Source organism: Lepus europaeus, chromosome 7, assembly GCF_033115175.1.
Source record: "Lepus europaeus isolate LE1 chromosome 7, mLepTim1.pri, whole genome shotgun sequence".
NCBI lineage: Eukaryota > Metazoa > Chordata > Mammalia > Lagomorpha > Leporidae > Lepus > Lepus europaeus.
This window is the reverse complement of record NC_084833.1, coordinates 44,736,572-44,763,479: the sequence shown is the minus strand read 5'-3', so window position 1 is coordinate 44,763,479 and position 26,908 is coordinate 44,736,572. Positions and strand designations below refer to the sequence as shown.

Below are 26,908 nucleotides of genomic sequence, written 5' to 3'. Positions count from 1 at the left end.
GCGGCTTTACCTGCTATGCCACAGCACCGGCCCTGTGTGGTGCTTTTTTGTTCTATGAACTTAAGGCAATAAATTATAGAATTATAGCAGGACAAGCTCCACAGGCTCTGAGAGATCACTTTACAACCCTTTCATTTTGCAGATGGGAAGACTGAGACCCACGGTCCAAAATTCAAGGATTTTTTTCTTTTTAAAAAAGATTTCTTTATTTGTTTGAAAGGCAGAGTTAGAGTTAGAGAGAGAGAGAGAGAGAGAGAGATCTATTGATCTTCCATTCATGGGTTCACTCCCCAAACGGCCACAATGGCCAGAGCTGGGCTGATCTGAAGCTAGGAGACAGGAGCTTCTTCAAGGTCTCCCAAGCGGGTGTAGGGACCCAAGCACGGGGGCCATCTTCTGCTGCTTTCCCAGGTACATTGGTAGGGAGCTGGATCAGAAGTGGAGCAGCTGGGACTCAACTGGTGCCCATATGGGATGCAGGCACCGCAGGTGCAAGCTTTATCTGCTGTGCCACAGCACTGCCCCCAAGGATTTCTTTCTTAGAAGTCACTCTTTAGGATGAGCTTCTTCAAGATTCAGATTCAAATCTGTGATGTTGTTTGGGTAATGCAGTCCTGGAAGTTCTAGGTTTTTCAAAGGTACCTCATTCAGTCTTAAAAATATAATAGTTATCATATAGCCAGAGAAGGTGATTAGGGTGTGAGAGGAGACTAGCAAACACACGTTTGGTGGTCTTTTATCATCCTCTGAATAGTCTTTATGCTCCCTTAGTGCCACTTTTTGATGCCAGGAAGTGTAGTATAGTACAATAAGTTAAAACTCAGTTTATCATGTCAGGGTGACCCTCAATATGAAGTGATGGATATCTCCCATAATGCCAGTGTTGGAGAAAGAAAGATTCCCATCCAGTAGCAGGATTACCTGTAGGCTACCTGAATTAGTCTCCACTTTAATAAATATTTCATGAGGAAAGTCACCTCTTGCATGTTTTCAGGTATATTCCAGGTACACTTAGGGACCATGAGCCTGATTTTTCCTTGCTGTACAAAGGTAGAGGCACTTGGCATAGTCAGCACTAGTAAATATCTTCTAGATATAAGACCAGAGCAGGTTTCCCAGATGTATTGTGGTACAGGGGTGGGAGGTGGGGAGAACATGCCCATGGTAATGTGAAATTGGAGGCTGCTGAATGGCATTTGGGCTGCTAGACCCAAGATCCTGTGAATTTAGGACTTCATTTATCTGACTGCCTCTCACCCGATTTATAGCAACTTAATCTGTTTGCAGCTGGCTGAATTGCTCACTGTCCAGTCAAAACTCCTGTCAGAAAAATCACTGTCTGGCCAATTGTGATCTTGTCAAAGTGACAAGTGGGCATGGTGACAGAGATAGCATTGCTGGGTGTTGTGCTGAATGGATGCGGCTGTATGGAATGGTGAATGGTGCCTGAACAGGAAAACTGTTCATAGGAGGGGAAGATGAAATTGCAATCTGGATCCTTTGGACCTGACATTTCTAACTGTGGATCTTTTCTCCTCTTCCTTCTCATGTCCTGTCTCTGGTTTCTGTTTCTGTATTTCTTTTCTATCCTCCTTCTCCTTTCTTCTTTCTCCCCTCCCATTTCTCCTGCTCTTTCCTCTGAACTCCTAGATACAGAAAGAGAGATTCATGCAGCCCCTCATGTGAGTGAGAAATTAATTCAGCTGTTCCGGAACAAGAGTGAGTTCACCTTTCTAGCCACTGTCCAGCAGAAGCCGTCGACCTCAGGAGTGATACTGTCTATTCGAGAACTGGAACACAGGTAAGAAAGCTCTTTCTAATGTTTGAGAATCTTCTAGAGTTAATGAACTATGCGAGATGACTTGCAGTTTAGAGATGTAGCTCCATGGGGACATTCAGTTGGCTGAGGCCTTGTTTCTATTGAGCACAGTAATGAATGCTTTGTGCTAAGAATTTATTTTGCATATTGTTACTAATTTTAGTGTTGGTTATGAGTGTGATTAGATGAAAAAAACTCACTTATCTGTACACTTATATGCATTTTGTGGCATGTATACTGTATTTCAATAAAATATTTAAAAAAAGAAAAAAATTTTCTTTGGACAAGGTGGCTTCCTTGTTTTGCACTCCAAGGAACATTCACGAGTGTCTCTTGCCTAGGTTCTCATAGACTTTGTTCAGATAAAACCATATTTTATCCATCACCTTCAGATCATGATTCAAGTTAACTAGCTGTATTTAGTAAGCTTCAATAAACATTTATTGTATGTTTCTTTACACGGGAACTGTATTTCATACTGGGAATATTAAGGTGAACAATACAGAATTTTTATCCCAAGGATCACATAACTGGTATTGTAGATGCAATGCTAGAAGTTTGTATGCAGGGAATGAAGTTAAGACTGGTCAGTTCTAGTGAGGTATGTGAGAGCCAAGAACAGCTTCAAAAAGGATGCTAGTTATATAAGGGGAAAAACCATGAGCAGGTATTTGACAGGGTAAACAGGAAGGCGGATGTGATTTTACAAGGAATAGAGGGGCAGGTAAATGGTTAGAACATAAAAGTGTGAGGAAGGAGATGAGAGTTTGAGATGGCCAGTGAGGGGTGGTATTACAGAGGCAAGGAGAACCCAGATGATTTCAAGTATTCAATGCCATGTTGAAAAACTTGAACTAAAATCTTCATAGGCAATGAGCTTTATGTTTAAGAAACATGGCTGTACTATGGAGTTCAAGCATTTTCATATAGGATTTTGAGAAAGATCAAACTTAAAAAAATCAAACAGGAGTCAAAGTAGTAATAATTAGGTAACCTAAACAATTTTAATTCCTCTTATTACTCCATTGAAAATGTTTATGAAGTACCTATTGTGTTCTAGGTGCTATGCCAGGTTTTGTGGAAGAATAAAAAAACCAAAATTGTCTGAAGACTTACAGTGCAGCTCGAAGTCGGAAGCCAAAGAATAAAAATGAGCTAATAATAAAGAAATATTAGTATGGTGTTACAAGGCAGTGTGCAGCTAATTTCAGAATTACATAAAGGTGTTAAGTTCACTGAATCCAGTACATTAGGTTGGTGATTAAGGAAGACCACATAGAGAGATCATTAGAAGAACAGGCAGAATTCCAGCAGGTAAGGGAAGGAGAAAAGTCTATCAAGCAGGAGAAGTAATGTGCGCAGTCACAGAGGTAAGGAAATATAGGAAAATGCAATTTTAAGGGGGGGAAGAATCAGTGCATACACCAATATGATTGGAGCAGAGTGTCTTTCCATATCTCAGCAGTTGTGAGTATTAACAGTTCTGTTTCTTTTTCATATTTTTTCTTGGATAGATGCAGATTTTTCTTTTATTAATTGATGCTTGAAGTATATGTGAAAGTTTAGTGGTTAAATTTGCTGTCAGCCTCAAAGGGTATGATGAACCCTGATCCTTTTGTTGGGCTGTCAGCATGATGTACTGGCTATTTTCAGATCAGCCCAGAGGAAACAAAGTAGTGTGTGTGCCTGTGAGAGGTGTAAGTTAGTTCAAAAGTGTTCTGTATGCTGGGAGAGGCATAGGCTCTCATTTTGTGGGTTTTGGGCTTGAAGCCAAGTCTCAGCTTCACAATCATGGAAAGGTTGTGTCCTTGCCCTGCTGGCCTTGTGGAATTGAGTGAGAGGGTCTCCTTGGTATGAGGGCCATACAAATGTCTGCCAGTGAAATATGGATCTTCAAATTCTTCTCAATGAATGCAGAAGAGAACTTCCCAAAGGAGAAGTAAGAAGCATGTGGAATGGCTATTACAAACAGTCGAAAGAACAATAAGCTTCAGACTGGTAGAGGCTGGGGTTGCAGTTCTAGCTTTGTGACTCAAGTTATTTAGTGTGTTGGAACTTCAATTGGTTATAGCCCTTGTCTCTAGTGTTGAAGAACAGTGCTTTTTCTTCTTACTATTTTTGAATTCTTTTTTTTTTTAAAAAAAAGATTTATTTATTTGAGAAGCAGAGTTAAAGGCAAAGAGGGAGAGACAGAGAAAGAGGGGTCTTCCATCCTCTGGTTTACTCTCCAAATGCCCCAGTGGCCAGAGCTGGGCCTATCCAAAGCCAATGGTCTCCCATGTAAATTCAGGGGCCCAAGTACTTGGCCATCTTCTACTGCTTTCCCAGGCTGTTAGCAGGGAGCTGGAAGGGAAGTAGAGCATCTGGGACTTGAATCGACGCCCAGGTAGGGGCTTAACTTACTAGGCCACCATGCTGGCCCCTGATGAATTCTTTACTTAGTGGAGGGTTAAGCTTATGATTATAATATAAACTGAAAGTATCTCATTATAAAAATTGAAAGAATAAGAAAGGACAGGGAAGGAAGTGTGAGAATCTGGGTGGGAGGGAGGGTAAGATGGGAAGTATCACTGTGCTCCTAAATCTGTATGTATGAAATACATGAAATTTGTTCACCTTATGTAAATAAAAAATTAGAAACACACACACACATACACACACACACAATATAGATAGTAATCTATTTTGCAGGGTTGCTAAAGAGTAAAGAAGATAGTTGGGGCCAGCACTGTAGTGCAGTGGGTTAAAGCCCTGACATAAAGTGCCGGCATCCCATATGGGCGCCGGTTCTAGTCCCGGCTGCTCCTCTTCCTATCCAGCTCTCTGTATGGCCTGGGATAGCAGTGGAAGATGGACCAAATCCTTGGGCCCCTGCATCCACGTGGGAGACCTGGAAGAGGCGCCTGGCTCCTGGCTTCTCATTGGCGCAGCCCTGGCCATTGCGGCCATCTGGGGAGTGAACCAGCGGATGGAAGACCTCTCTCTCTGTCTTACCTCTCTCTCTAACTCTGACTTTCAAATAAATAAAATAAATCTTAAAAAAAAGAGTAAAGAAGATAGTGCATATTGAGTGGTCATCCCTTAACAAATATGTTTGTTCTTGCCAAGTCTTAAAACTCTGTTTCTGGCCGGCAACGTGGCTCACTAGGCTAATTTCCGCCTGTGGTGCCAGCACCCCGGATTCTGTCCCGGTTGCTCCTCTTCCAGTCCAGCTCTCTGCTGTGGCCCGGGAAGGCAGTGGAGGATGGCCCAAGTGCTTGGGCCCCTGCACCTGCATGGGAGACCAGAAAGAAGCACCTGGCTCCTGGCTTCGGAATGGTGCAGTGCGCCAGCCATAGCTGCAATTTGTGGGGTTAAAACACTTATTTTAGGAAATATTTTAAATCACTTCTATGTGGCCACACAGAGTCATCTGAGGCTTTCTTCTCTTACATCCCCAGCAAGTTTCTAATGGAACCTAAGAATAGAATACTGAGTGGAGAGTCATCTGATCATCTTTCATTGCAATAGGAAAATCTCAGGTCTTGACCTAAAAACAAAATAAATATGAAGGAGTAGAAAATAGAACCCCTATGAATTTTATGATGTCTTCTTCCATGTTTGTTTATTCTAATCAAAGTAAAGTAAAGGATGCACAGTGAATCTGTAATGCGTTTGCTATAGGTAATAGAGGACATGATATCCACTCTTAAAGAGGTTAACGTTTAGTTAAGAGGATATAGCATGTAGAGAAATAATTATATATTTAGGAAATGGACTATTTATGGATCACCTCTCTGCCCCAAATGTTCCCATCTTTAATAAATGAAACCCTTTCGTCATTTTCAGCTCTTTTCACTGTTTATCAGGATTACAATGTGTAGAGGAATACTGTGTAAACATTTGGCATGGACGCTTACTAAATGTATAAAATGACTAAGGATTTGGGCTCTTCCGTATTGCACAGCATCTGATGGTAGATTGTTGACTAGAAGCTGAGACAGCCAGTTTACTTTATGATTCTTTTTTGTGTGATCCCAGTCATACCATGTATGGTCTAGATGAATTAAATATGTATTTGCCACCATAGGGATATGATAGACACTATTAGATTCCTAATTGCTTTATATTTTTATAGTTTGGTGGTTTTAGGGTATTCAGAGTTGTAAATTTATCGCCACAACTATATGTAGAAATTTTCAAAATCTACACACTTTAGCTGTCACTACCAATCTTCCCGTTCCCTCGAAGTCTTAGGTGTCCACTAATGTACTTCATGTTTATGAATTTTTCTATTGTCATGTCATATAAATGGTATACTGTGTGGTTCTTTCTGACTGGCTATTCTTGCTTAGAATAGTGTTTTCTTTTTCTTTTTTTTTTTACTTTTATTTAATGAATATAAATTTCCAAAGTACAGCTTATGGATTACAATGGCTTTCTCCCCCTACCCCATAACTTCCTTCCCACTCGCAAACCTCCCCTCTCCTGTTCCCTCTCCCCTTCCATTCACATCAAGATTCATTTTCAATTATTATATACCGAAGATCAATTTAGCATATAATAAGTAAAGTTTTCAACAGTTTGCACCCACACAGAAACACAAAGTGAAACATACTGTTTCAGTACTAGTTACAGCGTTAAATCACAATGTACAGCACATTAAGGACAGAGATCCTACATGAGGAGTAAGTGCACAGTGACTCCTGTTGTTGACTTAACAAATTGACACTCTAGTTTATGGCGTCAGTAATCACCCGAGGCTCTTGTCATGAGTTGCCAAGGCTATGGAGGTCTTTTGAGTTCACCAACTCTGATCATATTTAAACAAGGTCATAGTCAAAGTGGAAGTTCTCTCCTCCCTTCAGAGAAAGGTACCTCCTTCTTCGATGACCTGTTCTTTCCACTGGGATCTCACTCGCAGAGATCTTTCATTTAGATAATTTCATTTTTATTTTTTATTTATTTTTTTTGCCAGAGTGTCTTGGCTTTCCATGCATGAAATACTCTTACGGACTTTTCAGCCGGATCCAAATGCCTTAAGGGCTGATTCTGAGGCCAGAGTGCTGTTTAGGACATCTGCCATTCTACGAGTCTGCTGTGTAGCCCACTTCCAATGTTGGATCATTCTCTCCCTTTTTTATTCTATCAGTTAGTATTAGCAGACAATAGTCTTGCTTGTGTGATTCCTTTGACTCTTAGACCTATCATTATGATCAATTGTGAACATAAATTGATCAAATTGACTAGTGAGATGGCATTGGTACATGCCACCTTAATGGGATTGATTCCAGGTGTTAGCTATTGGGAATTGAGCTGCAATAAACATTGAGGTGCAGACAGCTTTTTTGTTTGCCAATTTAATTTCCTTTGGGTAAATTCCAAACAGTGGTATGGCTGGGTTGAATGGTAGGGTTATATTCAGGTTTCTGAGGAATCTCCAGACTGGCTTCCAAAGTGACTTTACCAGTTTTCATTCCCACCAACAGTAGGTTAGGGTCCCATTTTCACCACATCCTCACCAGCATCTGTTGTTGGTAGATTTCTTTATGTGAGCCATTCTAACCGGGGTGAGGTGAAGCCTCATTGTGGTTTTGATTTGCGTTTCCCTGATGGCTAGTGATCCTGAACATTTTTTCATGTGTCTGTTGGCCATTTGGATTTCCTCTTTCGAAAAATGTCTATTGAGGTCCTTGGCCCATCTCTTAAGTGGGTTGTTTGTTTTGATGTTGTGGATTTTCTTGATTTCTTTGTAGATTCTGGTTATCAACCCTTTATCTGTTGCATAGTATGTAAATAATTTTTACCATTTTGTCGGTTGCCTCTTCACTTTGCTGACTATTTATTTTGAAGTACAGAAACTTCTCAATTTGATGCAATCCCAAATGTTAATTTTGGCTTTGACTGTGCTTCCAGGGTCTTTTCCAGGAAGTCTTTGCTGGTACCTATATCTTGCAGGGTTTCTCCAATGTTCTCTAATAATTTGATGGTGTCAGGTCGTAGATTTAAGTCTTTAATCCATGTTGAGTGGATTTTTATGTAAGGTGAAAGGTAGGGGTCTTGCTTCATGCTTCTGCATGTGGAAATCCAATTTTCCCAGCACCATTTATTGAATAGACTGTTCTTATTCCAGGGATTGGTTTTGGATCCTTGATCAAATATAAGTTGGCTGCAGATGTTTGGATTGATTTTTGGTGTTTCTATTCTGTTCCATTGGTCTATCCCATCTGTTTCTGTACCAGCACCATGCTGTTTTGATAACAACTGCCCTGTAGTATGTCCTGAAATCTGGTATTGTGATGCCTTTGGCTTTGTTTTTGTTGTACAAGATTGCTTTAGCTATTCGAGGTCTCCTGTGTCTCCATATGAATTTCAGCATCATTTTTTCCAGATCTGAGAAGAATGTCTTTGGTGTCTTGATTGGTATTGCATTGAATGTATAAATTGCTTTTGGGAGAATGGACATTTTGATGATATTGATTCTTCCAATCCATGAGCATGGAAGATTTTTCCATTTTTTGGTATCCTCTTCTATTTCTTTCTTTAAGATTTTGTAATTCTCATTGTAGAGATCTTTAACGTCCTTGGTTAAGTTTATTCCAAGGTATTTGATTGTTTTTGTAGCTATTGTGAATGGGATTGATCTTAGAAGTTCTTTCTCAGCCATGGTATTGCCTGTGTATACAAAGGCTGTTGATTTTTGTGCATTGATTTTATATCCTGCTACTTTGCCAAACTCTTCTATGAGTTCCAATAGATTTTTAAATTTATTTTCCTACCAAAGAAATCTTTTATTTAAGGAATACAGACTTCATGCATTTCATAATTACAACCTCAGGAATATAGTGATTATTCCCACCATACCCCACCTTCCACCTACTCTCCTACTGTTCCTCCTCCTCCCTCTCCCATTCACAGTCCATCCTCCACTAAGATCCATTTTACATTAACTTTATACACAGAAGACCAACTCTATACTAAGCAAAAAGTTCAACAATTTGTACCGAAAAAAAAAAAAAAAAAAACTGTTCCTCAACAGTCAAGGCAAAGGCTGTTCAATGTCATTGCATCTTCAAGTTAATTTTTAATTAACTTTAAAGAAGCACCCAAGAATGATACATCTTTCATGAGCACATTGACATAATTGTAAAAAAATTATAACACAACACTTTGAGAACAGAGGTCCTGCATGGAAAGTGAGCACACAGTGACACTTATTATTAACTTAACAATTAACACTCTTATGTATTACATCAGGAACAATCCAAGGCTCTTGACATGAGCTGCCTAGGCTATGTAAGCTTTTTGATCCCTAAACTACATAAGTATCTAGATAAGGCCATAAGCAAACTGGAAGTACTCTTCTCCCTTCAGAGAAAAGTACCTCCTTCTTTGATGACCACTTCTTTCCACTGGGGTCTAACCAACCAAGGTCCTTCATGTAGTACATTTTTTGCCACAGTGTCTTAGCTTTCCATGCCTGAGATGTTCTTATGGACTTTTCAGCCAGACCAGAATGCCTTAAGGCTGATTCTGAGGTCAGAGTGCTATTTAAAATGACTGTCATTCTATGAGGCAACTGTGTGGACTGCTTTCCATGTTGGAGCACTCCCTCCTTTTTAATTCTATCCATTATTATTACCAGCCCTTAATACTATTCATATGATTACTTTAACACTTAATATGGTATTCTTACTACCCAGCATAAGGAGATTTGGGGTCCCATGGCAAGATTTAAATGGTACCCTTAGAAATAAGTCAGGCCAGCGCAAGTCAGGCTGGCGCCGGGGCTCACTAGGCTAATCCTCTGCCTGTGGCACTGGCACCCTGGGGTTCTAGTCCCAATTGGGGCGCCAGATTCTGTCCCGGTTGCTCCTCTTCCAGTCTGGCTCTCTGCTGTGGCCCAGGAAGGCAGTGAAGGATGGCCCAAGTGCTTGGGGCTTGCACTTGCATGGGACACTAGGAGGAAGCACCTGGCTCATGGCTTCGGATCTGCACAGCCTACCAGCTACAAGGCACCAGCTGTAGCGGCCACTTAGGGGGTGAACTAACGGAAGAAGGAAGACCTTTCTCTCTGTCTCTCTCTCTCTAACTCTGCCTGTCCAAAAAAAAAAAAAAAAAAGAAGAAGATACAAGGGCTGTTCAAGTATTTACTTCTCAAAGTGTCAATTTCCCTTCTACAGATTGCCTTTTAGATGCTCTGTTATCACATGTCAGGAAGATGTGGTATTTGTCCCTTTGGGACTGGCTTACTTCACTAAGTATGATGTTTTCCAGATTCATCCATTTTGTTTCAAATGACTGGATTTTATTTTTGTTTTACCACTGTGTAGTATTCCATCATGTACATATCCCATAATTTCTTTATCCAATCATCAGTTGACAGAAATCCGGGTTAATTCCATCTCTTAGCTATTGTGAATTGAGATACAATAAACATGGGTGTGCAGATAACTCTTTCATATGCTGATTTCACATCCCTTGGGTAATTTTCCAGGAGTGCGATAGTAGAGTCATTCTAAGTCTATATCCAGATTTCTGAGGTATCTCCAAACTAATTTCCATAGAGGTTCCACCAGTTTACATTCCCACCAACAGTGGATTAGGGTACCTTTTTCCCCACATCCTCAGCAGCATTTGTTACTTGTTGATTTCTGTATGAAAGCCATTCTAACTGGGGAGAATGGAAACCTCATTGTGGTTTTTATTTGCATTTATCTGATAGCTAGTGATCTTGAACATTTTTTCATGTGTCTGTTGGCCATTTGGATTTCCTGTTTTGAAAAATACCTGTTTAAGTCTTCGCCCATTTCTTAACTGAGTTGTTTGTTTTGTTGTTGTGGAGTTTCTTGATATTTTTATATATTCTGATTATTAATCCTTTACCAGTTGCATAGTTTGCAAATAATTTCTCCCATTGTGTCGGTTGCCTCTTCACTTTCCTGACTGTTTCTTTTGCAGTACAGAAGCTTCTCAATTTGATGCAATCCCATTGGTTAATTTTGGCTTTGACTTCCTGTGCCTTTGGGATCATGTCCAAGAACTTTTTGCCTGTGCACATGTAATGCAGGGTTTCCATTTGTTCTGAATAATTTGATGATATTGGGACATTGATTTAGGTCTTTAACACATTTTGAGTGGACTTTTGTGTAAGGTGTAAGGTGAGGGTCTTGCTTCATACTTCTGCATGTAGAAATCCAGTTTTCCCAACACCATGTTTTGAATAGATCATCTTTGCTCCAAGGATTGATTTTATTTTATAAAAGGGTGAAGGGAGGTTTTTCTGTTCTGTTCTGTTGTCATAGACTTAGTTCATTTTCTCTTCTCCAAGGAGTCCAGTGCCTGAGCACTAGCCCCAGTGGGTATAATATTCTTCCACACTTCCACAAGTACCACACAAAAGGTCTGTGCAGTCCTTGGTGTAAGCAGATTCCTCAGCAATGTCCCTCACCAGGGAACCAGGGAGCCCTGAGTATGTGGAGTCTCCCACAGTGACTGGCCAAAGTCCCAGCCACACCGAACCTTCCCATACATCCTAAATGTTTTGAAAGCTCCACAGTCTCAGTGTTTTCACAATCCTGGCATACAAGCATCCCACAGTCACAAGCACTGAGCCCCCTATCAGTTCTCCCTGCCAGACTCAGGGGTCTCTGTTTGGCTGGTTGCTGGGTGTGGACAAAAGCTGATACAGCTGTCACATAAGTCCAAAATGGCACCTGCTCTTTATTGGCTTGTTATAGGATGCTGTTGCAGGATGATCAGGGAGAGAGAAATGTGCCCCAGGCCTTGTTTTTTCTCCTATAGGTTGGCAGCTATACTACACCCCACAGGACTCCAAGTCAGATTCCCTCCAGGTTTTTCTTGCAGCTTTATCGCCAGTGGCTTGGGCTGCTACAGTCTGGTTTCACCTCTCTCCAAGCAGGTGCAGAGGCTCTCCACTGCTAGGATCCTGATTTTTGCATGTCCACACCCTCCACATAGGTCTACTGTTTCCCTCTAATTTGCATTGTGTTTCTTCAGCTGTTTTATCCCTAACGCTTCCCTGAGACAGACAGCACTCTCCACTTTTTAAAAACTCTCTTCTCCTAGACTAGAATGGTAAGGTCCTTCCCTACTCCACCACCTTAATCCAATCCCCAAATAATTTTTAAAAGGCTTAAACTGATCCAAAGAACATAAAAGTAATTAAACAGAACTAAGACATAAAGTTTAAATGAACATTTTTGATAATTAAATTTTTTCCAACCGTCTCGAAAACAAGCTATTATCCCAAATATTTTCTGTAATTTTCAATTCAAGTATTTTCTATCTAAAGCATTTTCTGTGCTTTTCTTCTTACATTTATATCTAACAATTAAATATAATTACATTTACATGTATTTTCAGGATAATTCTATGAGAAATATTTATGGAAGAGATACTAACTATATTTTCAAGCCAATTTAGAATATAAAAATTTTCAGGATAATCACCACATATTACAAATTCACAGAAAATACTATCCCCAACAGAAAAAAGCTGGAATCTTTTACTCTAAGACCACAACAAGAGAAAAGATACCCAGTCTTGTCACTTCTGTTCAATATGGTAGGACCTACCCAGAGCAGTTAGGCAAGAGAAAGAATTAAAGGCACCCAAATTACTTGTGGAGGACATAATCTTTTTTAAATTTTTATTTATTTTTTATTTTTTTAACTTTTATTTAATGACTATAAATTTCCAATGTACAGCTTATGGATTACAATGGCTTCCCTCTCCCATAACTTTCCTCCCACCCGCAACCATCCCCTCTCCCTCTCCCCTTCCATTCACATCAAGATTCATTTTCAATTCTCTTTATATACAGAAGATCAGTTTAGTATATATTAAGTAAAGATTTTAACAGTTTGCACCCACATAGAAGCACAGAGTGAAACATACTGTTTGAGTACTAGTTATGGCATTAAATCACAATGTACAGCACATTAAGGACAGAGATCCCACATGAGGAGCAAGTGCACAGTGACTCCTGTTGTTGACCCAACAAATTGACACTCTAGTTTATGGCGACAGTAACCACCCTAGGCTCTCATCATGAGTTGCCAAGGCTATGGAAGCCTTCCAAGTTCGCCGACTCTGATCATATTTAGACAAGGTCATAAAAGACAGGGTGAGGATAGTAACCAATGATCCTAAGAGTGGCATTAACCAGGTCTGAACAATTATACAGCATTAAGTGGGGAAGAGGACCATCAGTACACACAGGTTGGGAGTAGAGCAATTGGAGGTAGAGTAGAGGTTCTGATTACGAAAGAATGAGGCCCAAGTACGCTAGACAGAGTCTAGAACAAAGGACAGAGTCATTATTAGAGGAGCTAAGAAAGGTGCTAAGCTACAATTAAGGTTTCTGATTGAGAGGCAAATAGAACCTGACAGAAGGGGCTTGATAATAATCTGGTGGGCTTTAGGCCTTGTAAGTTAAGAGGCCCAGACCTATCTATCTCTTCACATGGGGTACATCCTAAGGGAGGTGTGAACCTCCTAGGGGAAGGCACTCTGTTGACTTTTATTACTTGGCTGGCCTGGGAGGAGAGCTAGCCAGGCAAAGGCAGGTGGCATCTCTAACAAGAAATTTACAGTTCTGCCTGCAATGTTGCTGACCCTACTTGACCGTCCCCTCAGCTGCAGTGGTCACTTTGGAAGTTGGGCTGAGTGAAGGGCTTTTCAGCTTAGAGCCAATAAGAACTGTGGCTCTGACCTGGGCATCCTTTCACTCCAGGGCAGGTCCATTTCCAGTGATCCAACTCTTGGCAGAGCTGCCAGGGCTCTTCACAAGTTGACTTCTGCTGAAGCCCAGGCTTACCACATTGAAAGCCACTGCAGTGGACTGGCCTGTTGGGTCTCCTTGAGGGCAGATCACTGTACAGATCAGCCATTAATAGGCCTGCCACCCATTGCTTCTGATGCCGAGCTTTCTTTTCCTCCTGGTTTGTGTTAAAGCAGACCAGAGGATGCACGTCAAGGGAGTGCCCAAGTCCCATCTCTAATCTTCAGTGGCCTGAACTACAAGTCTATAGCCACAGGCATGTTCTGTAGTAGTTTTTCTAAGGTAGACAATGCCCATGAGGAAAATTATATTCTTACTTTAAAACTTTCTTTCCCTTTGGTCTGAAAGGGAGGTTTTTTCTAATTACTGTTTACTTCGCTGATGGCAAAGTAAATCTAGCTATGAGATTATTATTTAAGCTCTTATTTGGCTATGCTATTACAGAAAAATGTTAGCCATCTCTTTTATAAGGTCTAAAGATTAAATTGTGCGTCCTACAGATTCCTTCATAATAGAATTAGTTTCCTACCTTGAAGAGAATAGTGAAATGAAAGGACAAGTTGGGCTTAGAATAGAGAAATGAGGGAGCAAGTCCTAGATCGCTTGCTGACAATAGCAATATTACATGAATACTTAGCAAACAGTTTCAACCATTAGATAACAACTTAAGAAAACATTTACCATAAAGTCCAATGCCTTCTATAAATTTTAAGAATCAGGCCAGCACCGTGGCTTAATAGGCTCATCCTCCTCCTTGTGGCGCCAGCATACCGGGTTCCAGTCCCGGTTGGGGTGCCGGACTCCATCCCGGTTGCCCTTCCTCCAGGCCAGCTCTCCTCCATGGCCAGGGAAGGCAGTGGAGGATGGCCCAAGTCCTTGGGCCCTGCACCCGCATGGGAGACCAGGAGAAGCACCTGGCTCCTGGATTCAGATCAGCGAGATGCGCCGCTGCAGCGGCCACTGGAGGGTGAACCAATGGCAAAAAGGAAGACCCCTCTCTCTGTCTCTCTCTCTCACTATCCATTCTGCCCGTCAAAAAAAAAAAAAAAAAAAAAGAATCATGTATTTGATAACACCCCTTAAATATCTAACATGGTGTAGTTTGTTTAACCAGTAAACTTAAGCACAACCATATAAAATGTTTTTAGTCTTCCTACCAACAAGTATAAAACATATGATGCAGAGATTCAGGTCACGTGAATTAAAATGTATCTTTGATTGATTTTAGCAGCTTAAATTTATGGACAATCTTATCTATAAGCCATTTAAAATAAAACTCTTAATAAAATTTTCCCATGTGGACATACAATATGTACACACATATAACATAGCATAATAGACCAATATAGCAATTTTAATGATAGCTTTTAAGATCTTTAACTCTTTTTGTAGATTGCCAATTGATATGATTTGCTTTTTGTTTTTAGTAACCTCAGTTAACCATACTTTCTCTCAGTTGGTACTGTTAATACATTATTGGCTTCATCTGTTTACAGAGCCATTCCAAAGTACTGAATACAATAGAAGTGGCTGGAAAAAGTCCATAGGAACCTATAGGAGGACAGCTAAACACAGAACCAACAACGCTTTAGTTTTATGAGCAGCAAATCATATATAACTATGGATGACAAAAGACTTTAAGTTGCCATGTTTAAAATTATAAACTCATCAACCAACAAGAGGCATTTGCTTACTTCACAGTATTTTTGAAAGCACCTGTAGGATTTTACAAGTATTCAACCCTTTAGGCCTCTGGGGCTTTCTCATTAAGATAACTATCATGTCTAGTAACACAAGATCATTAGACTTTTTAATTCTCAAACATTTGTATTAATAGCATTTTCCATTATAGAAACTTAAAGTTTGGTACCACATCACATCTTGACAGTACTTCTAATATAATCCAAATAGCCTGATTAGTTGGTGTCTCTATAAGATGAGAGACATAGGTCCTTCGATTTTTTCAGTTGGGCCCAAACTGGCAAAACCAAAGTCCAAGATTTCCTGGAAATTTTAGAGTCCAGATTGTTTGAAACTTTGATTTTTTGAATGCCAGTCAAGAGCACCAAGAAGGCTCAAAATCCAAAATATCTGGTTGAAATAAGATTCCTTAAAATCATAACATAAAATAGACCAAATTTGATCATTGTTACAAGGTGATTATTCAAATCTTTGAAAATAAGCACATATTTAAATAACCCATAGCTCTTAATAAAAATTCAGCTGTTTTTGAACAATTAGAATTTAACAGACATCAAGAGAACATAGTAGATTACTTTAACATATTGCTTTAACAGAGCATCAGATTTTAATTCTATGTCAAAGAGAAATTGAACTTCCTGTGATCTTTTGCTGTGAGGTTTCCTTCCTTTACCTTCTTTCATATTGATGACCATGTTTCTGTGTTTCTGTGTGTAACACATCTTTAACATCTTTTGCAGGGCTGGACAAGGGGCGACAAATTCTTTCAATTTCTGTTTGCTATGAAAGTCTTTATTTCACCTTCATTCACAAATGAGAGCTTTGCAGGATATAATATTCTGGGCTGGCAGTTTTTCTCTCTTAGTACCTGGGCTATGTCTCGCCATTCCCTTCTAGCTTGTAGGGTTTCTGATGAGAAGTCTGCTGTGAGTCTAATTGGAGATCCCCTGAGAGCAATCTGACGTTTCTCTCTTGCACATTTTAGGATCTTTTCTTTATGTTTCACTGTGGTGAGTTTGATTACAACATGTCGTGGTGAGGATCTCTTTTGGTCATGTTTATTAGGGGTTCTATAAGCTTCCTGTACTAAGATGCCTCTGTCCTTCTCCAAACCTGGGAAATTTTCTGCTAGTATCTCACTGAAAATGCCTTCTAATCCTTTCTCCCTCTCCATGCCTTCAGGAACTCCTAGAACCCAAATGTTTGTTTTTTTAATAGTATCCTGTAGATTCCCAACAATATTTTTTAGATTTCTAATTTCCTCTTCTTTTCTTTGGTTTGCCTGTTTCCTTTCCTATTCTCTGTCTTCTAAGTCCGATATTCTCTCTTCTGCTTCGTCCATTCTGTTTTTAAGGCTCTCTAATGTGTTTGTCATTTGATCTATTGAATTCTTCATTTCATTATGATTTCTCGTCACTGTCACAGTTTCTTGTTCTACTAGTTGTTTCATTTCATTTTGATTCCTCCTTAATATTTCATTTTCATGAGAGAGATTTTCTATCTTGTCCATTAAGGATTTCTGTAGTTCAAGAATTTGTTTTTGAGAACTTCTTAATGTTCTTATCAATTTTTTGAGATTCGCTTCTTGCATTTCTTCGATCTCATCATCTTCATAATCTTGAATATGGGTGTCTTTTTCATTTGGGGGTGTCATAGTGTCTTCCTTGTTCTTGTTAGCTTGGTTTTTGTGTTTGTTGTTTGGCATGTTGGAGATATTTTGTTTCTTCACTGTGGTGTTTTTTCTTGTTATACTATGGCTCTAGGTTAAGTGGACTGTCTGCTTTCAATGGAGCCTTAGAGGCTTGAGATGAGTGTGGCCTGAGAGCTGTGTTTGGTTCCTCAGGGTTGAGGGTGTGCCAAAGATGACACTCCCAGGTTAGGCGTGGTAAATTTCTCTTTCTTTCATTCTTTTTTTTTTTTTTTTTTGATTCACAAGGGAAGTAATTCCACACAGCTGACGTAATTGGAGGTAGTTAGCAGGCAAATGATATACCCACAGGAGCCAGAGATTGGAAGCTCTTTCCCAAGGACCACACAGGGAATCTCTGCTGCCCTAGTTGTGGGCTCCAATTCTCCTGCAGTCTCCCACTGTGTTGCCAAGTTAGAGCCTAATCTCCTTTTATTTCACCCCCTCCAGAATCAGGTTTTTCTGCTAGGCTCAGGGCCGGTGCAGACCTGAGTTCGCCCTGCTTATGATGTATGTCTTCTAGTTAGCCTGGTGAAATTTTCCCCCCGGGGTTTCAAGCCTCATTCCATCTAGTCTCCTCTTTCTGCTTTTCCGCTGGTGTCTCGGGCTATTGCGGTTCAGCTCACCTCGCGTTCCAGCGCTGGTGTGTTGCTTCTGCCGCTGGTGTCCCGAACTTGGGCTCCCACGCTGTCCATGCAGTTCCACTGTGAATCACTAGTTCCGGAAGAGTTTCCTCTGCTGTTTCTTCCCCTACTCTTCCTTGAACCTGCAGTATCTCCACTTTTATTAGACTGTCTCTTCCTGGACTATCAGTGTGCTCCCTTCCGATTCTGCCATCTTGCCGCTCTCGGACATAATCTTATATATAGAAAACCCTGAAGACTCTACCAAAACAGAACCAATAAAATTTAGTAAGGTTATAGGATAAAAAATCAACATACAAAAATCAGTAGTGATTCTCTCTCCTGAATGTGAATTTTCTAAAAAAGAAATCAAGTAAATCCTATTTACAACAGCTACCAAAAAATATATATGTAACTTTAAACATGAAAATGAAATCTCCCTACACTGTGAACCAGAGAACATTGATAAAAGAAATGGCATACAGGCCGGCGCTGCGGCTCAATAGGCTAATCCTCTGCCTTGCGGCGCCGGCACCTTGGGTTCTAGTCCCGGTCGGGACGCTGGAGTCTGTCCTAGTTGCCCCTCTTTCAGGCCAGCTCTCTGCTGTGTCCCGGGAGTGCAGTGGAGGATGGCCCAAGTCCTTGGGCCCTGCACCCGCATGGGAGACCAGGAGAAGCACCTAGCTGCTGGCTTTGGATCAGCGCGGTATGCCGGCCGCAGTGCGCTGGCTGCTGCGGCCATTGGAGGGTGAACCAACGGCAAAAGGAAGACCTTTCTTTCTTTCTCTCTCTCTCTCTCTCTCTCTCTCTCTCTCTCTGTCTCTCTCACTGTCCACTCTGCCTGTCAAAAAAAAAAAAAAAAAAGAAATGTCATACTACATAAATAAATGGAAAGATACACCATGTCTATGAATTGGAAAATTTAACATTGTTAAAATATTCATAGTACACAAAGCAATCTACAGATTCAGTGCAACCCCTCTCAAAATACTAATTACACTCTTCACAGAAGTAGAAAAGCAATACTAAAATTTATGTAGAACAACAAAAGACCATGAATAACCAAAGCAATTGTGAATAAAAAGAACAAAGAGCTGACTTCAAAATATACTACATATCTGTAATAACCAAAACACTCTGGTACTAAGATAAAAAACACACATAGACTGGAACAGAATATAAAACCTAGAAATAAATCCATGTATTTTGCCAACTTATTGTTGATCAAGGCATTAAGAAAAAACAATGGGGAAATGACAGTCTTTTTCAACATTGTTGGGAAAACTGGATATCCACATGCAGACAAATGAAATTAGACTCTCTCACACATAATACATAAGAATTAACTCAGAGTGGATGAAGGCTTTACATGTAATACACAAAACTATGAAAACACAGGAGAAACATAGGAGGAAATCTCCAAAACAATGATCTGGGAAACAGATTTTGGATATGATCTCAAAAGCACAGGCAACAAAAGCAAAAATTACAAATGCAATTGCATCAAATTAAAATGTTTCTACACAACATAGGAAGCAATCAACAGAGTAAAGAGACCGTCTACAGACTATGAGAAAGTATCTGCAAGCTATATATCTGGTCAGGGGTTAATATCTAAAATACATAAGGAACTCAAACAATCCAGTAACAAGAAAGCAAATAACCTGACTGAAAAATAAATAAGACCTGAACAGACATTTTTAAAAGACTTACAAATGGTCACTAGATAAGGAAGGAAGTGTTCACCATTAAAACTACAATAAGATATCACCATATATCTGTTAGAATGGCTATTATCAGGAAGATAAAAGATAACAAGAGTTGGCAAGGATGCAAAAAAGTGATCTCTCACTCATTGTCAGTGGAAATGCAAATTTAGTACAGCCTTTACAGACAACAATATGTGGTTCCTCACAAAACTGAAATTAGAAAATAGAAATAGCATACAATGCAGAAATCTCACTACTGAGTTTGTAATCAAAGGAAAGTAATATGCTGAAGAGATATCTGTGCTATCACATTTCTTGTAGCATTATTCACAATAAGCAAGATATGCATCTTAGTCTATCTTCTGTTGCTTTATCAGAATACCTGTGACTGGGCCCTTTAAGCAGGTTTATTGTGACTCACTCTTCTGCAAACTGGGAAGTACAAGAGCATGACACCAGCAAGGGCCTCATGCTGCTTCAACTTGTGGTAGAAAGCGGAAGGAGAAGTGGTTATTTGCGGAAGAGATGAAGTATTGCTTAATAATAGGTGCTCTCACAGTAAATAATCCAGTCCATCAAGAAAGATATAATCCTTCTTTAATGACTAATCACCTGTCAAATGTCCATCACCTTTCAACACTGTTACATTGGGAACCAAATGTCAATATAAACTGTGGAGGGAACAAACCATATCCAAACTATAGCAATAATGAAATCACCTAAGTATCCACCAGTGGATGAATAGACAAAGAAAATATAGTATATACACATAATGGAATAATATAATAAAGAAAGAAATTCTATCATTTGCAACATCATGGATGAAACATTATATTTAATGAAATAAGCCAGGCACAGGAAGACAAATAGTGCGTAATCTCATTCATATGTGGAATCTACAAAAGTTGATATTATAAAAGTAGGTAGGAGAATGATGGCCAGCAGGGACTGAGGCAGGGGGCGGAGTAGGTTGGGGAGAGTTCTGTCAAAGAACACACAATTTCAGGTGGGCAACAGGAATAATTTCAAATCTATTGTAGAATATGATGACTCTCATTAACAATATACTGTATTCTTGACCTTCTTCCACATGTTCCATCACCGTGCACATGGGCAGTTGGTCACCTACCTCTATGAATTTACTTTCTCTGAATAAATTCAGTCTGGCTGTAAAATATATATATATATATATATATATATATATATATATACTGTATTCTTGAAAAATGACAAGAAAGTGGATATATTCTCACTGAAGAACTGATAACTATCTGAACTAATAGGTATGTAAATTATCTGGATCTAGCTATTGCAAAAATATCTATACCTCAAAACAATATTTTATAGACAGCAAATACACTTCTATCAGTTAATGTTTTTACTCTTTCTCACTTTGCTAAGAGAAAATGTTAAATGTTTAATGAGTTTAGTATAAGATGTTTAAAACAATACCTGGCATTTATCTGTGATCAAAAATAATGTAAATTACTGCTACTATTACTATTATTACTACTACTATTTTAATATTGCTATTTTTATTATTTAACGGTGAAAAACTAAATAAAATGTGAGTTAACTAGGTTTATTCAAGGATTTCAGCAGTAACAATATTTTGGATTCTCAATTATATAAATAGATAAAAAGAAGAAAACAAAATTGTCTCAAAAGGCAAAGAAAAGAAACAATAAAACTTTATACCTATTCATGGTTTATTTTGTCTTTAAGTAAATCAGGAATCAAATTAGCTTTACATGATGACCAGAGATAGAAAGATGTTAGAAATTATAGTTAGGCATTATATTTACCAGATAAAAGAAAGACTAAAATTAAAGGAAAGAAGAGATTGTAAGTGACTTCTTCATGGCTTTAATGAGGGCCTTTAGTTTATTTATTATGCAGTACTGTTATGGATATTCTAGCTAATATCATAAAACAAAAAAGGAAAGAACTGGTGTAAATATTGGAATTCAAAAGAAATTTTTTCAGTATTTTATTTTTTTTAGTTTTTAAAATTTTAGCATTTATAAAAGGTGAGCAAATTTCGTGTATTTCATATACAGATTTAAGAGCATAATGATACTCCCTACCCTTCCCTCCCATGCTCCCAGTCTCCCTCTTCCTTCCTAGTTTTTCTTTTAGTTTTTACATTGACATACTTTCAATTTATTTTATAATCACAAGGTGAGCCCTCAAAGTCTGCACCAAATTAAATGGGATCATCAAAAAGTTTAATTGCTGGCACACAGTATGCAATAAGCAAATGTTACCTTTATGAAAACATTGATCAAACTGGGAACAGAAGGGAACTTGCATAGCTTGATAAAGAACATCTACCAAAAAATGAGAACTTCTTCAAGCTGGTTAAGAGAATCTATGAAAATGCACAGCTACAAACTCATGGAGAAAATAGAAAGCTTATTCCTAAGATTGGGAATAGTATAAGACTGTCTGCTCTCACCATTTCTATTTACTTTTGTACTGGGTGTTGCAGCCAATATAATGAGGCAAGAGGATGAAATAAAAGACATCCAGATACAAAAATGGACAAGCAAGTCCTAAAATTCATGTGGAAACAGGAGGAAATTGGAAAAACCAAAACAGTATTGAAATGAAGAATAAGGTCAGAGGACTCACACTTCCTGGTTTTAAAACTTACTACCAAGCTAGAACAATCAAAACTCTACTTATACAAGCATAGAAACACAGATCAATGAAATATGTCTAGAAATAACTTCACATTTACAGTTGATTGATCTTAAACCAAGAAAACTCACCAGGAGGAAAATAGCCTTCAACAAATGGTGCTTGAACAACAGGATATCCACATGCAAAATAAAGTTGGACCCTTACCTCACACGATGGGAGCTCTCCGTGTTTTTCTCAAATAATTAAATGAAAAACTTGTAAAAAAGTATAAAGATACAAATAATAAGAAAAATAGATGAACTGTACATCACCAAGTTTTAAAATATTTGTGCTTCAAGTGACACCACCAAGAAAATAAAACAACACACTGAATAGCAGGAGAATGTAAACCAGCTGTCTGATAAGGCACATCTATCAATAATACAGAGTTATTATAAACCCACCTTAAAAGGCCAATAACCTAAATAGAATTGAACAAGTTATCTGAGCAGATGCTCCTTCAATGAAGCCATACAAATGGACAATAAGTATATGAAAAGATATTTAACATCATTTGGAATCAGTCAGTAACACAGAACCACAATGAGATATCATTTCACACCCATTAGGATGTCATGATCAACAAGAAAGATGACGACTTGTGTAAAAAAGATATAAAGGGACAGGAACCATCAAACGCCACTGGTGGGAATGTAAAATAGCTCAGCCACTTTGGAAAACAGTCTAGAGGTTCCTCAAACAATTTGGCATGAAGACACCTGATCCAACAATTCCACCCCTAAGTATATACCTGTGGGAAAAAAAATTATGTCCACAAAGAAACCTGTAGATGAATGTTCACAGCATCGTTGCTCATGATAGCTAAAAAGTAGCAACAATTCAAATGTCCAGTGGCTGAGAAATAGACAAATAAATTATGTAATAAGCAAATAATACAATATTATTCTACAATGAAAATAAATAAAACTACTGACACAGGCTACAACAAGAATGAACCTTGATAACACTATTCTATCAGGGAAATGCAAATCAAAACCACAATGAGGTTTCACCCCACCCCGGTTAGAATGGCTCACATAAATAAATCTACCAACAAAAGATGCTGGCGAGGTTGTGGGGAAAAAGGGACACTAACCCACTGTTGGTGGGAATGCAAACTGGTTAAGCCACTATGGAAGTCAGTCTGGAGATTCCTCAGAAACCTGAATATAACCCTACCATTCAACCCAGCCATCCCACTCCTTGGAATTTACCCAAAGGAAATGAAATTGGCAAACAAAAAAGCTGTCTGCATCTTAATGTTTATTGCAGCTCAATTCACAATAGCTAAGACCTGGAATCAACCCAAACGCCCATCAACAGTAGACTGGATAAAGAAATTATGTGACATGTACTCTATAGAATACTATACAGCAGTCAAAAGCAGTGAAATACGGTCATTTGCAACAAAATGGAGGAATCTGGAACACATCATGCTGAGTGAAATAAGCCAGTCCCAGAGGGACAAATATCATATGTTCTCCCTGATTGGTGACAACTAACCGAGCACCAAGGGGAAAACCTGTGGAAGTGAAATGGACACTATGAGAAACAGTGACTTGATCAGCTCTTGTCCTGACTTTTGATGAACAACTTAATACTTTATCCCTTTTAGCATTTTTTTTTTGTTCTACTTAATACTATTGGATGAATTCTGTAATTAACACACAAGTATTCTTAAGTGTTGAAACTTTACTGAAAAGTGATCTCTGTTAAATATAAGAGTGGGAATAAGAGAGGGAAGAGATGTACAATTTGGGACATGCGCAATCGGATTTGCCCCAAATGGTAGAGTTAGAAACGTGCCAGGGGTTTCCAATACAATCCACCAAGGTTGCATATACCAATGCCATCTCACTAGTCCAAGTGATCAATTTCTGTTCACAATTGATCACACTGATAGGTCTAAGAGTCAAAGAGATCACACAAACAAGACTAGTGTCTGCTAATACTAACTGATAGAATAAAAAAGGGAGAGAATGATCCAGCATGGGAAGCGGGCTACACAGCAGACTCATAGAATGGCAGATGTCCTAAACAGCACTCTGGCCTCAGAATTAGCCCTTAGGGCATTCGGATCTGGCTGAAGAGCGCCTGAGAGTATTTTAGGCATGGAAAGCCAAGACACTCTGGCAAGAAAAAAAAAAAAAAGAAGACCTAAATGAAAGATCTCTGCGAGTGAGATCCCAGTAGAAAGAATCAGGCCATCAAAGAAGGAGGTACCTTTCTCTGAAGGGTGGAGAGAACTTCCACTTTGACTGTGACCCTGTCAGAATAAGATCGAAGTCAGCGAACTCTAAAGGCTTCCATAGCCTTGGGAACTCATGACTAGAGCCTAGGGAGATTACTGACGCCATAAACAAGAGTGTCAAATTGTTAAGTCAACAACAGGAGTCACTATGTACTTACTCCTCATGTGGGATCTCTGTCCTTATTGTGTTGTCCAATGTGATTTAATGCTATAACTAGTACTGAAACAGTATTTTACACTTTATGTTCTGTGTGGGTGCAAACTGATGAAATCTTTACTTAATATATACTGAACTGATATTCTGTATATAAAGAGAATTGAAAATGAATCTTGATTTGAATGGAAGGGGAGAGGGAGCGGGAAAGGGGAGGGTTGCGGATGGGAGGGAAGTTATGGGGGGGAGGGAAAGCCATTGTAATCCATAAACTGTACTTTGGAAATGTATATTTACTAAATAAAATTTTTAAAAAAATTATTTCATTGGGATTTGCATTTTGTGGCAAATAGTTGGACATTACATTCCTTTTTACTTAATAATGCTTTTACATTTGTGGTTACATATTCTTTGAATTTCTTATGTGAGATACATGTGTTTAATTCTTTTCTTGGCAACTCTTGTATTGTGATTGCATAATTTTTTAGTCTTTTTAATGAAATAGTACCTAGTTTTCATTTCATTTCAAGTTTGTTACTATCTGTATTTTACCTTCCTTTGGGTCATGTTGTTGGTATTTTTACTGGTTTTTAAAATTTTTAGTTATTTATTTTCTCTTTACTAATAAAGTCACTAGAGGCTTTCTTGTGAGTAGTAGTTTGAATATTATTCATTGATGTTATTATACAGTATTTTCATTCTCTGTAGTCTTCTTTAATTTCAATTAGACTTCCTCCTGACCATAATTAGAAAAATGTTTAAAATACTAGAGTGGATTAAAAATGTAGATTGCTTTGTGTATTATGAACATTTTAACAATGTTCATTGTTTAATGATTTCTGATTTTATTCATGAGGACAGAAATTCAAACTGTAAAATTTTAAGTTTTCTGAATTTGCTGAAAACTTTTTCTAGTGATTTCTGACATGCTCAATATTTTAAATTTTGTGGGTACAGTTTTTTTTTTTTTTGCAAAATGGGTAGTTTTGTGGATATCTCTATATATAGACACACAACTTTATATATATATATAAAACCTTTCATTATGTTAAGTTCCATGTTTATTTTATTTTTTTTTGCTTGAATCATGATGCTTCAAGAGAGGTAGGTTAATGGCTCCTTTTTTAAAAAATAAGAATAGTAAACTTTATTTTTTTAAAAGATTTATTTTATTTATTTGAAAGACAGAGTTACAGAGAGAGGTAGAGACAGAGAGAAAGGTCTCCTATTCACTGGTTTACTCCACAGATGGCTGCAACTGCTGAAGCTGTGCCTATCCGAAGCCAGGAGCCAGGTGATTCTTCCTGGGCTCCCACGCGGGTGCAGGGGCCCAAGGACTTGGGCCATCTTCTGCTATTCCAGGCCACTGCAGGGAGCTGGATCAGAAGAGGAGCAGCCGGGACTAGAACCAGTGCCCACATGGGATGTAGGCGTCTCAGGCCAGGGATTTAACAAACTGTGCCACAGCGCTGGCCCTGATAGTTCCTATTGCACTTAGAATTTTGTCTTGGGATTGGCTCTGTGGCATAGTCAGTAAACTGCTGCCTGCAGTGCTGGCATCCCATATGGGTGCCAGTTCGACTCCCGGCTGCTCCACTTCCCATCCAGCTCTCTGCTGTGGCCTGGGAAAGCAGTACAAGATGGCCCATGTGGGAAACATGGAAGAAGCTTCTGGCTCCTGGTTTCAGACTAGGCCATTGTGGCCATCTGGGGAGTGAACCAGTGGATGGAAGACCTCTCTCTCTGCCTCTGCCTCTGCCTCTGCCTCTCTGTAACTCTGCCTTTCAAATAAATAAATAAATCTTTATAAAAAAAAGTGTTTTGTCTTAATCTCCTTAGATTATTTAAGGGTCAGGCCCAGAAATGTCATGCATATCTGTATCATATTTCATTGGCCATTACTGGGTGAGTCAGTCTAGCAATTTTCCAAGAATAAGAGTACATGGGTGTTGGAGTAACTAGACCGTATCTGTCTTGATTGCCTGAGATGTTGCCTATAAGTATGTGCCCAAATTCGTGAAAGTAGAATAGGTAAGAGAGTACTTCTCATGGGGGTTCTCCAAGTAATTCTCTTACGCACATATTAGCACTCAATAAATATCTAATGAACAAGTGATTCATTTTCTCCATCATTGATTAGAGGCGCCCAGAATTTTCATGGTCAATTTCAAAGCTCACATGCTGTATGTTGATCCAGACATGGGGTTTTCCTATGGGGAGGCTGCACAGGACAGTGAGAAGGGCAAAGGTTTTTGTATCTAGAGGCTGAAATGGATGATATATTGTTATTTTTGTGTGGATTAGAGGGACTTGTGTAGCACCTAGCATAATCCTTGGCACACAATATAAATTCAATTTAATATGGGCAAAATGTTCAAATCTTTACCTAATGTATACTAAACTGATCTTCTGTATACAAAGAGAATTGAAAATGAATCTTTACATGAATGGAAGGGGAAAGGGAGCGGGAAAGGGGAGGGTTGCGGGCGGGAGG

The 26,908-nt window shown here is 38.9% G+C and overlaps 1 protein-coding gene across 2 annotated transcripts in view; it reads left to right on the top strand.

Annotated features, from left to right (window-relative positions):
- The window catches only part of NELL1 (neural EGFL like 1), a 1,044,338-nt gene that overhangs the window by 109,252 nt on the left and 908,178 nt on the right, over positions 1 to 26,908 (top strand). For both annotated transcript variants that reach the window (XM_062198070.1, XM_062198069.1), the window contains exon 3: positions 1,651 to 1,801. In XM_062198070.1, coding sequence (XP_062054054.1) covers positions 1,651 to 1,801 — 151 coding nt within the window. The remainder of the gene's footprint in view (positions 1 to 1,650; positions 1,802 to 26,908) is intronic.